Source organism: Mastigoproctus giganteus, chromosome 6 (genome assembly GCF_048544385.1).
Source record: "Mastigoproctus giganteus isolate SK-2022 chromosome 6, ASM4854438v1, whole genome shotgun sequence".
NCBI classification, from domain to species: Eukaryota; Metazoa; Arthropoda; class Arachnida; order Uropygi; family Thelyphonidae; genus Mastigoproctus; species Mastigoproctus giganteus.
Window position 1 is genome coordinate 184,108,583 of NC_143580.1, and position 14,630 is coordinate 184,123,212.

The 14,630-nt window shown below is 32.8% G+C and overlaps 1 protein-coding gene across 1 annotated transcript in view; it reads right to left on the reverse strand.

Annotated features, from left to right (window-relative positions):
• Nucleotides 1–974: 974 nt before the first annotated feature.
• Nucleotides 975–14,630, reverse strand: part of LOC150084800 (serine/threonine-protein kinase Genghis Khan-like) — a 477,571-nt gene continuing 463,915 nt past the window's right edge. Inside the window, exons 38-40 of the mRNA XM_090376356.1 lie at nucleotides 10,336–10,477; nucleotides 3,006–3,133; nucleotides 975–1,976 (exon numbers count right to left, since the gene is read on the reverse strand). Of these exons, the coding sequence (XP_090232482.1) occupies nucleotides 1,839–1,976; nucleotides 3,006–3,133; nucleotides 10,336–10,477 (408 nt within the window). The 3' untranslated portion in view covers nucleotides 975–1,838. The remainder of the gene's footprint in view (nucleotides 1,977–3,005; nucleotides 3,134–10,335; nucleotides 10,478–14,630) is intronic.

The following is a 14,630-nucleotide window of genomic DNA, read 5'->3' on the forward strand; positions in this document are numbered from 1 at the left end:
GGAGTTTGGAAGATGTATGAGTTGACTACAAAACTTCTCCCCTTGTTGATGGAGGAATAGTGGAAGTGTTTCTATGAACATGATGTGTGATAACATGTATACAACTTTATCCAGCCTGCTAGACATCAGAAAATGGTATGGTAATCATGGATGTTACAGAAAATACTGTTAGAGCATTGAGTAAAAAAAGAAAAAAAGTGGAGAATCCTATATGAAATATGTAATCTGTATGTATTAAACCAAAACCATTAATGGTATTTCTAGCTACAAAAAGCAATAAAATCATAACAATCATTGTACATTAACAAATTACATGATTTATGTACAAAAGAGTTTAAATAAATAAAGTATTTTGATTTCATAATTATTTCTCTTCTCAATTATAAAAGAGGAATTGGAATCTATAGGTATTAGAATTCAAAATGACTTCAATCATCAATTTTTTCAAAATTATTTGAGAATGGTCATTTTGTAATAACCAAATGTTCAACTACCACACAGGCAATAAATGAAAATTTCAGAAAATTATCTGTATGCAGGTGAAGAAATAATAATAAAAAAAAAAAAAAAAAAAAACAATAATAATATTAATAAAAATAACAATAACAACAAAAAAATTCATGATAATTTTTAATGCTACATTTCTGAAGGCCCAATTTTGTATGGAATTTGATTTTACATGTACAATGTATATATACATATTTTATCTCAGTGTTGAGAAAAAGAAAAAAAAAAAAAAAAAAGAAAAAGAAAAAGAAAAAAAAAAAAGAAAAAGAAAAAGAAAAAGGAAAAAAAAAAAAAAAAAAACGAAAAAGGAAAAAAAAAAACTTATTAAGAAAAACAAGGTCGCCTTAATATATGATCTATTTATTTTCGAATTATAAAGCTGAAAAATTTGCTTTGTAATCAGAAAGTGAATAATGCACAGAGCGAGCATGAAAACACTGTTTAAGCAGTTTCTTTCTCTCTCTCCCTTTTTTTTTTTTTTTTTTTTTTGAAGGGTCCTGAATTGTGCATACAATACTATTTTTATTTCTGGACAGTGAAGTATTTTTAAATATTCTTCTCGCTTGTTTACTTACAAAGCATTTTGGTAATATTTAATTATACCAAAATTGTGTTCATAAAAAGAAAATAAATAAAGAAATTTTCTATTATTCGACTATACAAATGCATGCACACATTTTGTTCTTGCATCTCTATCTTCTTTGTTCCTTTTCATATACACATATAACTGTGTTTGATATTTTTAATGGATACCTTATACATTATTGCTTTCAGTGTTCATTCACCTAAAGAGAACCATAGTATTAAGTATCCATATATCTTCGTTGCAAATCTATTACCAAAGATTCAGTTTTGAACAATCAGTGCTTATTAATGCCGTTAATCTGCACATATAATCTTGACCTGTACAATGTTGTAGTTAAAGTAACTTAAACTGTTACAAGGTTACCAGCAAAATATAAATATTTTTGTAGGTATTTCTTTGTACCCAGTAACAAACCTTCAACCCATTAAGAATTTCTATAGAAACTACTGACTGTTTCATCATATTCTGTCTAATAATTGAACAATATAAAATTCTATAAATTTAGCAATATCAAGTCTTTTACAAATTCAGAACTGGAATTACAAAATATTAAACAAACATCTGCTTTGAGTACAGAGATCAGGTGCCTTTTAAATGTTTTGTACATTTACAAAATAGCAGTTCAGCACCACCCTGAACGTTTTGTTGGCTATTCCTTCCTTCCTGTCACGTCCCGAAGTTTATAGCCCAGGTGCTCTAAGAATAAGCACTCTATTTTAATGTCCTTTGAGGGAACTATCTAGGATCATGAATCATAACTTGAAGATCCTCGATGCCTATCTTCAAAAGCTACACGTTTGTCAACTGGGCTAGGTGGCGAACTGGGTGTAGAACTGTTGTTGGAAGCTATAGAATAACGAGGGCTGGACTGATCTTCACTTCCCTAAAAAAAATGCAACAATAAAATTTATGAACACTAACATTTATGCTCCTAAAAGAGTTACAGTAATAAATCATGTCTTTACAGTACTCAGGTAAGCCCTTTCATGAGCAAGTTTTCTGCACATGAGTGAGCCTAGTGAATTTTTGAGAGCAAAGGACTCTATGGAGTTTTATGAAAAAGTGTGGAATTTTGAAATTTTGTAAAAATGAAAAGTTTGTATATAAAGCTTTAAAATATTAATTTGTTCTCATTTTTACATTATTGCATAACACCAGAGTAAAATTATTGTCAAAAATGAAATAAAAAAACTGTAAAGAATTCATGAATAAAAATCACGGTTACTTTTTTTGATGAAAAAATATGCTCTATACTTATACATGTATATAATTTTGACTTTACTGCCCAACATTAGAATAAAATTATTGTCAAAAATGAAATTAAAATAAAAAAAATAATAAATAAATAAAAAAAAATTCGTAAATATAATTCACTGTTACTTTTTTTTATGCAAAAATATACGGAAGTGTTCTACGTACTATACTGAGGTAAACTCCTCTTATTATTTTACAAATATTGATATCAACGTAGAACATATCGAGCATTACAGCTCTGGTTCATACTATCTAAGCAAAAACATGCACTATACCTTTGGATCTGTATTTCATAAAGATCCTTCAATTTCAGCTTTTGTAAGCCCAAATCTAATAACTTATGTCAACAGGTGTGATAACTTTTGATTTTCAAAGTTGTCTTTGGGCTACCATCTATTATAAACTGTGTCTAAAAATGGTTGGAAATACAAATAAAAGGTGGCAGCACATACTAGAGAAATTGCAAAACAATCTGTACTTAACAGATGTTTGAAGTGACTTTCAAGATTATGTATGTACCCATGAAGGGTTTAATAATGAACTACAGAACTAGGAATAATAAAAAACAAATGACATATTTTTTAAATATTACACAATGCATAATAATTTAATTTTTTTTTTTATTACGACTCATTGGTATTAAATTTTATTACGTTACCTCATTGCCAACTGATGAACTAGAAAAGTTAACTGAATTTTGCGTATGCTCTTGAGAAAGAAAGGAACCATCAGTAAACATCACAGAAGAAACTGAACTCTGGTTTTGGTATTTTGTATTTAAACCTCCTGAAATTCAATAACACTATGAGGTCATGCAAATTACCACAATTTAGAATTGAATTAAAAAGACTACTATTGCAAAATTAAAACTGCACATTCAATTAAAGAAATTAATTAAATTCTTTTAAATGATACTCTTATAATATTAAATATAGGACTATATACATAAGATCTAGCACTTATAATACCAGCAAACCATTTAATAATACCATTTTCACTTTCATTCAGCTAAAAATATAAACAGATCTAATAATCATGGCTGCTAAGAACTGTCAAATGTGTTCTAACTGAACCAATCTCACATAAAGCTGAATCGCTGGCATCAGCATAACAAAGATAACTCTAAGTGCAAAGAAAACTCACCATTTTCAAAATGAAAAGTTTTCTTTTCATTTTGAAAATGAAAGAATTTATAAAACAAGAATAAAACAAGAATTTAACAACAATAAATGGAGATAGCTATCTGAAACATAAAAATACAGCAAAAATAATATTAGCCCTGAAATTTTCCAGTGTAATGTGGAAGCCGATGATCAACCTATTCTCTACTGATGAAATCAGCTACCACAGAAAAGCACCAGTGTCTCAATCAAAATTCTGCTCCACTAGTAAATAATTAGCACCTGCAAACACAGTTCTTTAGCCTGGAATAATTTTTCCATAAAAAAAAAAGTTATGACAGTTATCTATCCATCCAATTTTGTTACCATGTTTGTCCTTCATATCATATCCTTTTACAACCATAATAAGAAAGAAAAATATCTGATGAATTTAGTGCACATTCTATATGTGATAACACAGCATTTCCTCCTTTTTATGAATTTGCAGCAGATGAATGCTAAGAAATTGGCTGATGTTATTTCATGCCTTTCCTCTATTTTCACGACTCACTCCCAGTCTGATATCCTTCCATCCTTTCCAGTTTCCTCAACTAACTGCAGCCAATTAGATTACCTTACCCACCAACCCCAACCAATGATCTGGATATCAGCATTTAATACAGTTGGTGGTGGAGGATAATCAAGAAGCTTTGGTTGTCTGTGTAATACATTTGTAGGAGTTGTGAATCAAAGTGGAGTGTGACAAACTACTACCAGAAAAATTGTGGGCAGGATTCTGGTCAGCAAAAGAAAGTCCCTGATAAGAGAAGAGGAAAGCAGATGGCAAACACAGAACCATTTATCACCATGTGAAGTGACTGGCCTGAGAGACAACTAGTTTCTAGGAAGAAGCTTGCTTAAAGTACAAAATTTCTCTTCAGAGGAAGTAAAGATAACTGTGAAAAAAATATTACTTTTATCATAACACATATGGCATAATGATGGAATTACAAAGTAATACTTTAATGCCATCCCTGAAATTTTTTTAAGGCCATTCGAAGAGAAATGCTTTAATTTTTTTTTTTTTTTTTTTTTATATAAACTATATTTATTCTTCAGAATTGTTACGTGCACATCATATAAGTACATCCTTCCTGTCTTTTATCATGCTAATGACATCATCCATCATCTCACACACAGTGTTTCTGTAGCAGTTTTAAAACATCTGTAAGTGATTCACTACAAAGAAGTATGTGGGACAATGCTGTCAACTGCCATAGAGTTAGTCTCTGGGGCAAGCAGAGAACATCCACAGAAGATGGACACACCAGTCTGCACAACTTCCCTTGCAGTGGCTGGCCATGTTCAGTAGGAACAGTTATGTTATGTTGTTATTTGTTTTTTTAGGAGCATTAGCAACTAAGACCATATTGCTCCAGGGATATGCGGTGGTCATTCCCTGACCTTTCCACATCCTCCGTATTTGGTGGTCATGGGCTTGAACCCCGGTCTTATCAAGAAGTGTGTGCTATGCACTGCTGCTCCTGCCCACCTGGCTACGGAGGCGCCAGTAGGAACATCATTATGGCAAATGGTGTAGAGAAATGTCCCTATAACTGAACATTGTTCAAGCAAGCATGTGCAAAACAGTGAATCAGCTGGCCTATGCAAAGGCAACAATAAGAAGGACAAGAACTTTACTACAAAGCTACGTGAGCTCTTGTTTTGAGGTTGTGCAAAGCAGTTGGGCATGATGGTGATTATTTAGAAAAATCAGGTGTTTCTACAGGGTGCTTTTTTAATTATCATACTATTTATTTTCTTTAGATTCTCACAAGTTCAAGTTTTTTGTACCAACATCACTACTTTGTAGAGAAAGTGTGGAGATTTGGTTTGCAACAGTAAGTACTCTCCAGCTGATAGATATGAAGAAAATGGTGGCGTATAGCACTGAGCAAAAAATAATTATTGTTAAGGAACACTATGGAAGTGAGAATTCAATTATTTCTGTTCAAAAAAGCTACTGACAACGCTCCGGAATGTGTGATGGACCAACACACCAAACTGTGCTGAGGTCAGTGGATCAATATGAAAGAACAGGCATGCTTGTGTTTTAAATGAAAGGTAAGGTCATGCAGGCCAACAGTCATTAAGAACACTAGAAAGGATTGACAAAACTCAGGAAATCAATTTATGAAAGTTCTTCCTTGCTGTGAAGCACAAGGAAGGATTTCATAAATTTTCACAAACAAATGTATATGTCTTACAGCATAGTAAGGAAGACTGAAGTGATTTATATACCATATAGGAACACCCTTAAGAGAGAGGAGGGATATCATCATCTCACAGGTGGTGTTGCTGTACCAGTAAAAAACATGGCTGTCCAATAGAATCACTTTAACATATTCTTACAAAATCAGCTCAGCCAGCTATTAATATCAAATGTGAAAGAACAGAGTGTTCAGTATGCCTAAAATTCTGTGCACTCTTAGAGTAAGAACCTGAAATTACAAACAAAGTTTAGTTTTCTGACGAAGTGCACTTTCATTTAGACATGAATGTGAATAGGCAAAATGCAAGATTTAGGCTATGGGAGAAGCCACTTTACTGTTAACAATAATGTGCACAGAGGATCACTGTAGCATGCACTCTCTTCATTTGGCATTTTTGGGCCAGTGTTTGTTGATGGAAAACATCTTAAGTAATATCTATCTCAGTGTCACCAGGTACAAGTTTGTGCCTTTTTTGTATGGCTGTGGCATTGATGTGGACAACAAATGGTTTCAATGTGATTGTGTGAGGGGCTCCATACTATAGGAGTTGACCTGGAGCTCCTAGATGAAATATTTTTGGAAATGCTGATTTCTAACTACTACCCTCACATGTATGACAAAGGATTGGTGTGGCCTCCATGTCACCTGTTTTAAACCAGTGTGATTTTAATGTCCGGAGTTATCTCAAAGACAGAATCCACAAACCATTCTTGTACTGAAGGAAATGATGGAGAATGTTCTTTGGACCTTTACACTCCAACTGTAACACATTATTGATAAATATGGCACAAACATGACTTGATGGATCATAAACTCAGGCAATACAGATGTTTGTTTTTACATTGCATTCATTTCCTGTTTTACAATTTTTTGCAAAAATTTGTAAAGCCAAGTTACAAACTATTTCACAAATATTTGAATGTGCACAGCTGGAAGAAGAGACAAGATAGTCTCATCAAGTGTATCAATACAAAATCCTTACAAAATTAAAAATGTGGTGCAGTGTAAAAATGAATATTAACATTAGCTAACAAAACTGGAAATACACAGTAAATAATATATACATGTTACTTAAACACAAAATGAAGTGACAAAAGTTTGTGAGGAGCAATAAAACTGGAAAAAAAAAGTGTAGTTTATTCATGTGCATCATTTTTCATTGCTTTCAGAACAAGAACATGGCTTATCTCTAAGTACAGGGATGGCCAAACTGTGGCTCTCAAAGAAATAGACTGAGGTAGGGAATCTATTCCTGCAACTAATACTTTAACATAACATAAAAAATAATAATAATAAATAAAAAACAAACTTGCAAGTAGCAACTGAACATTTAATAAGTATAATACCAGGCTAATATTTTTCAAGAAATTTGGGCACTGAATTCTGAATGATTAAAAGAAGAAAACATGGTTTCTTCTTTTAATCATTCAGAATTCTATAAACAGTTGTGCCCAGTATTAGAAAATACCAAAAATTCTCATAAACAATTAGTGCCTTTATTCGTGGAGAATTTCACCATTACAAAAAACATGGTTTCTTCTCCAAAACATTGTTATCACACTGTCAAATAGCCCTTAATAAGGGTTGTATATGAAAGTGACCAGAAAAATTCAACTCTAGTTTGATCTGAAAAATAAATTTTTACTGCATGTGTGAATTTTGTTAAGTTCAAAAATGCACTTTGAAAGCTCAAGTCTATGAAGGTTATCTTGTGGCTATCAAGCCTTCAAAGCTTATCTTGTGCAGTTCTGATTACTAAGCTTGGCCACCCTTGTCTAATTAAAATTCATGCTGAATTATATATAAGGTAGCATAAATTTTAATACATGATTACACAATAATAGTACTAAGTGTGATATTGATTCAAATTAGGAATTAAAGTTTTATTTGATAATAACAAATTTTTCTGAGTAAGGAAACTATATTGCAATTAAATAAAGTTTTTACATAAAGAAGAATTATATTTCTTTGAAAATATATAGCAGTACAATATAGTGTCTTAAAATACTAGTAGAGAGACTTCATCATCATCATCATCATCAGCCATTTTCAATCCACTGCAGGATGAAGGCCTCTCCAGCAACTTTCCAGTTGCCTCCAACTTTCCAGTTGTAGAGAGACTTATTAGGAGTAAAAGAGAAAAATGCCTCCACAATTCAAATGGGGGAGACTAAAATCAATTTCATTAGTCTTTATTTTTGTCAGGAAGAGGAATAAGTAAGCCTGGTACTGTGAAATGGATCCAAAAATAAATGTGAAACTGCTGATTGTATAATAATGTGAAGGCATCAAACCATTAGGAATGTTACTTTGATAACTTATTAGATGCTGGGATGATCTCCTTTGCCTGGAGAACAACTAATATCTCCCCACTTCACATGGGAGGAACTAAAGAGGTAATGGACAACTACAGAACAGCAAGTTTAACTTTTGTAGGTAAGAACACAGAGTCCATGGTTAAAGGTCATCTTGATAAGAATGGAATCATAAAAGGATCACAGTACAGGTTCATGAAGGGAAAATTTTGCCTGACCAATCTGGTTAATTACTAATGATAAAGTTATAAAACAGTTGGATGTAAGAAACAACTCTCACATTATATATCTAGATTTTAGTGATGCTGCTAATAGTTTAACATGACAGATGATTGTATAAACCAGACAGGGTAGGGATTATGGGGGCATTCATGTGGTTCTGATTAAAGCACAGTAGACAGATTAGTCATAAATGCATACTGAGTGGACTAGCATAGCAGGTGTGGTCCCTTGCAGATTAGCCCTTAGGTCCTTATTTCTAATCTTTCTTCTGATAACAATGAGAGTGCACAGTGGAAGCTGTAAAAGTTTATTGATGTTTACTGTTTACTGATGTAAAGTTTTTCAGACCACTATTTACAATGGTCTGAAAAACAAAAATCCAAGGGTAACTTATAAACCAGGGGAGGAGTTAAGTGTTTCCCGGTAATTGTAATTGTAACCCAGTAAAGACTTATTGGGTTACAATACAAATGTACATGAAGTTTTCTATGCAGTATAAATAGACAACAAGGAAGGTACATGATGTCTTACCAATGATTTATTGGTTCCATACTAAACTCCTCTTACAAAACTCTATATGTAGTAGCAAAATGTATTTTGCTACTACATAAAACCCTATATGTAGTAGCAAAATGTATTTTGCTACTACATATAGGGTTTTATACTATTTGCTATAATATATGTAGCTACTACATATATTATAGCAAATAGTATTGGTAGTAGCAAAATGATGTAAGGAAGCAACTTATATAGAATCAGTTAAAAAAAAAAAAAAAAACCATTTGCCCATCCTTTATACTAACTTGTCTAATCCTTTAAAATTTGTTCAAACAATTGTTTCCATAATACCAGATAAAGGTCTATACATCTATCTTACAACCATACTTTTCCAAATTAAATTTATATCCCCACAAGTGTGTCATCAAGGAAAATGAAGATGCCATCAGCAATTATTTTACACAATCCATTTAAAACTCCAATAAGATCTTCACAGCCTAGTTTTCAGACAGTATAATTTGCAGAACTGAAGTCTTTCTTAGTAAGAATACTTTTTCACGCCCACTGAGAAATATTATAGCTCTCTCTGTGCCTCTTCCAATAGATCATCATACTTCTTAAAATGAAACCTAACCGTTGCCTTACACAACAGGATAATCAGCTGCTGGCAAAATTCCTGTATATCTCTGATTATATTAAGCAATGACAAGTCAAATGAGAACACTAATATATCCAATCTACAAATGTTTATCTTATCTGCATTTAACTTGTTGCAAAGTCCAAGTATATTTATTTTTATCAGCATTGCTGATGAAACATACTTGGACCAGAGCTTGCCAGTTTAATTACATCAGCACTGCTGATTAAAAAAAAAAAAAAAAAAGAGAGAGAGAAAAAAAAGAAGCTATCTATCTCATCCTAAAACTGGTAACTCACGACTCAAAGATAGTGGCACCATGATGAAAAATAAAAAAAACTGATTCTACGACCCATTATTCAGATAGTTGAATAATGGGTATGACTATAATTTGCTTAGTGCTTGTTTTCTATTATTTGTAGTCAACTCACAAAAAAAAAAATAAATAAATAAATAAATAAAAGAATAATACCACTGTGCTAGAAAATAAAGTGACACACATGACAAGAAATATTACATGAGAATATTTCAAGCAATTAATAAAATCCAAACTTCCTGAAATAATTAAATTTGACATTTGATCCCCATTTTCTGCTTACAGAAATGAGCTTTGCATCAAAGTCTACATATATAAAAATTTTTCAAATAGAGCAGGCATGTAATTGAAGTTAGAACAAGAACATGGAAAAGTACACATTTAAAATTTTTATGATGATGGTAGATATGAAAATGATATGTACTTTGTTATGGAGGGCAAATTTAAAATACTAAAATATTTATTTCTTAATGACATAGAAGAACTGATTTTTTTTGTCCCTCCCCTACATTTCTGAGTCAATTTCAGTCATGCGTCTATCTAGCATGCTAACATGCTTTTCATTCCTCTCTTGCTAATGGATTTCTCATGCTTCAAAAGTCAAGCATAAATATCCCAAACAAATACCATTATATGTGAGCAGGTCACTGAGAGGTCGACGTGTTAGTGAATTTCCAAGGGAAGATACCTGAAAACCACTTGGCTTACCCTGGTATAACGTGTGCCTTACATTTGTCCTATCTTCTTGAGTTAACACACTCTGCTGGGCCTGTAACAGAATTTGAAGCATAATGAAAATTTACTCACGTAATAATATAATGTAATAGATATATACAAATGCTACATATGAACAAATATAGACCAGACTTTCTCTTCTGCAACTATAAAGTCTTATATACAGATATCAATATATGATGTTTGTATATAAGATCATCAGTATATCTTCTAACTGAAAGATAGATCTGGAAAATTTTTAATACAGATCTATCTTTCAGTTAGAAGTGTTTCAGAATATTTCTGAAAAATTGTTCTAATTGAAAGATCAATCTTGATAAACTAACAATAAGTAATTAATATGTATCATATGATGCAATAGGAAAAGATATGTTATGCATGCTAATAAATCCAATAAACAATTTAAAAAATATTTTGCTTAATATTCTAAAAGTATTGAAATTTTTTTAGAACATCAAGCAAGCATTCATTCATTTTTTGTCTTGTTTTGTTTTTCTTTGAATAACATGTATTATATGATACCAACAGGAAAGATATGCATGTTAAGAAATCCAATAAACAATTTTAAAGGTATTTTGCTTGATGTTGTAAACGTGCTGAAATACTTTTAGAACATCAAGCAAATATTAATTCGAGACAATTCATTTTTTTGTTGTTGTTTTTTTTTTTTTTTTTGAATTAGTGTTGGCTACTGAAAACTTGGTTTTTTTTAGGGCAAAGAATTAAAAACAACAAAAAAACCCCCCTTTAAATATATAGTGCATGAAAGATCCAAATTATTCATTAATGCTACTTATAAAAACAAGCACCGAAAATAAAAGATAAAACTTTATTAAAAGAAGTCCAATATAAGCAACCAACACAACATATATGCTTAATACAATGTTTCTTCAGCTATTAGCTTGTAGAACAATTTAATGAAGTAAAAGTAGTAGCCCACTTCACTCTTTCCAGATATCATTACTATAACTCTGTTGATAGTGAAAACCAAATTTTCTGCATTTAAAAGTCAAAACTGACCAACTGAAAATATACTGAATACTGCATATGACAATGGAAAAAGTATTTAATCTCTAAGGTTTCACTTAAACGACATTAACAAAGCTTATCACTACACTTAAGAAAAACTCAAATTTTAGTTCATTAATTTTGGCTATTATAAAAAAAAAAATACAGTGACAAAACTTGGACTAAAAAAAAAAAAGATTAATGATGCAACTGAGGGCACTTGAAACCTGCAAAGAAAATTTCTTCTGATAGAAAATTTCAACCAGAACAAAATGTTTTCTAGTATCTTCAGTCATATCACAGACCAATTTGTCAAAGGTAAAAGCCAAAATTAACAAATTTGTAATTGATTGTCTATGATTTAAGGCCGAGGCCCGAATAATGAATGCTTTATTTATCCAATGCAGTTTTTAGTGTATTTTCAGTTGAGTACTGCAATTCTTGTATTATGTTATTCAAATCATAGAATTGACTAAGCAATTGTAGAATAGCCTTTAAATACCACAGCATTATATCAATAGAAAATTTAGGAAATGCTTCTATTTATAAGATTTGCTGATTTAATCTACTGAAATTCAAATCATATAATTTGTAGAAATACCCTAAAGGCTTAGTTGACAAGATGGAAACTTGCTGACATTCTCCATTAATGCAAGAAACAATGAAGATCGGCAAAACTATTTTAGATGTTCTCTTATATTTCAAATTTCATCTCTAAGCCTCCATTTAAACTCCTCAAACATTAGTTAACCTGATTCAGTTTGTACTACCACTATTATCTATTGGAGTAATGGCTGAAATATCACTAATCTGAAGAATTATAAATTGTTCATAAGCTTTTAATATCTACATTTGGAGAAAACAATACTCAGAAAATGTGCACATTTAAAATATCTTTTTCAAGAGCAATAAGGATAATTGCTCTTGAAAAAGAGCAATTATCATTATTGCTCTCTTCCATCATGCAGTATGATTGATGACTTTTGAGGTTATGATGAACATTGTGGCGAGATCCAATATTCCTTACATTTCGAGGGTACAGCTCTAAAACGGTGTTCGCAGGCCGGCCGCAAGTTAGTACACCGGACCGAAACTATTGTTAACTCTCTAGGAGGCTTCCGGATCAGCTAGTGTATAATCTTGCTACCTCTACTCTGCCAGATAGTGACTGGAGAGAGAGTCTTAGTAGTGTTTTGCGGGGAGCATTGTCGAGGCCACGTTACGTCCAGGATCTGGGTATATTCTTACCATATGTACGCCATATCCAAAAATTTCATTACTTTATACAGCATGTCCCACTGACTTTATCTTACTATTGAATACACCATGAATTGTCAAACTAATAGAGCAAGCTTATCTGCGAAAAGATCTAAACCTCCCAAGCACTTCCTAATTCATTTCATAAATATACGTGGTCTCAATTCTAATCTCAATGATGTCCATTTCCACTTGCAGTCTGCCAAACCCCATGTACTTTTTCTGACAGAATCTCAGTTATCGGTTGATTCAAGTACTGCTCATCTCAGATGCCAAAATTATTCGCTGTATGATTCCTTTCGCCTCATATGCACAAGTCCACCAAAGGTGGTGGTACTTGTGCATATGTCCGTTCTGATATTCCCTGTCAGAGACTTGGCAATTTGGAATCTCCTCTCTTTGGTCTTCTCTGGCTTAAAATCTCTCTACCTCATTATGTCAAATTCATCTGTTGTCTCTACCGTTCTCCCAACTCCACTAATCACTTGGAGCTCTTTGACTTCCTCTCTTTGCAACTTGACTTTCTCCAGTCCAACTTTCCTAACAAGGAGATAATTTTCCTTGGTGATTTTAATGTTCACAACTCCAGCTGGCTTCAGCTTTCTGGTCACACCAACCCAGCTGGCCAAGATGATGAGGCTTTTTTCAATTACTAATGACCTAGCACAGATTGTTCACTTACCTACAAGAATACCGGACAATCCTAATCATACAGCCAATACGCTTGATCATTTTCTCACAAACAACCCTTCTAAGTACTTCAGATCACAACTTAGTGATTGTCTCTTCTCCAATGGAACCTTTATCTCATGGCTATTCTCAACCTCATGGTTGTTTGGCACTACAAGAATGCAAAATGGGATGACTTGCGAGACTTCTTTTCCTTGGTCGGATTACTGTTTCAAAACTTCTGATGTCAACGTTTGCTCAGATCGTGTGGGTGAAATTATTCTTGCAGGAATGGAATCCTTTATCCCACACTCCACTTTAAAATCTCGTCCTTTATCTAAACCTTGGTTTTCCAATAAATGTGCTAAGGCTGTTCAAGAGAAGAATGTTGCATATCGTAATTGGCTTGTTTCGAATTTTTCAGTTTCATTTTCTGTGTACACCAAAGCTCGCAACAATTGTAAAGCAGTTATTAATCAGTCCAAACTAGAGTTTGAACAGGCTAAGAGTAGAAAACTTGCTTCTTGCCCCAATGGTAGCCGAGCATTCTGGTCTCTTCCCAAAACTATTGGCCGCAACTTTTGCCCATCTCTGCTCCCACCTCTGCCCAAACCAGATGGTTCTGTTGTTACTTCAGCCAAGGATAAAGCTGACCTTCTAACAACCCCTTTTTCTTCCAACTCATGTATAAATGATCTTGGTAAAACACCTCCCACCATTCCCAACACACTCCATTCAATGCCAAAAGGATGTCAGAAGGATTTTGAAAAATCTTGATGCTAAGAAAGCTCAAGGTCCTGATGGTATTTCTCCACTTGTTCTCAAAACCTGTGCCCCTGAACTTACTCCTATTCTTTGCAGACTTTTTTCACTTTCTTATTCCAAAGGTGTTTTTCCTTCTGCTTGGAAATTTGCTCATATCCAGCCAGTTCCTAAAAAGGATGACAAATCCCTCCCATCCAATTATCGTCCCATTGCAATTACTTCTACTCTTTCTAAAGTAATGGAGAAATTAATTAACCCCTAACTCTTAGACTACCCAGAAACCTTCTGTCTGATCAACGATCGCCAGTATGGATTCCGTCAGTGTCGATCCACTGGTGATATTCTGGCTTATATTATCCATTTATGGACTAATTCAATGGAAAGGTTCGGTGAAACACAAGTAGTTGCTCTTGACATCTCAAAGGCTTTCGATCGTGTTTGGCATAAAGGTCTTCTAAACAAGCTTCCATATTATGGTTTTTCAAATG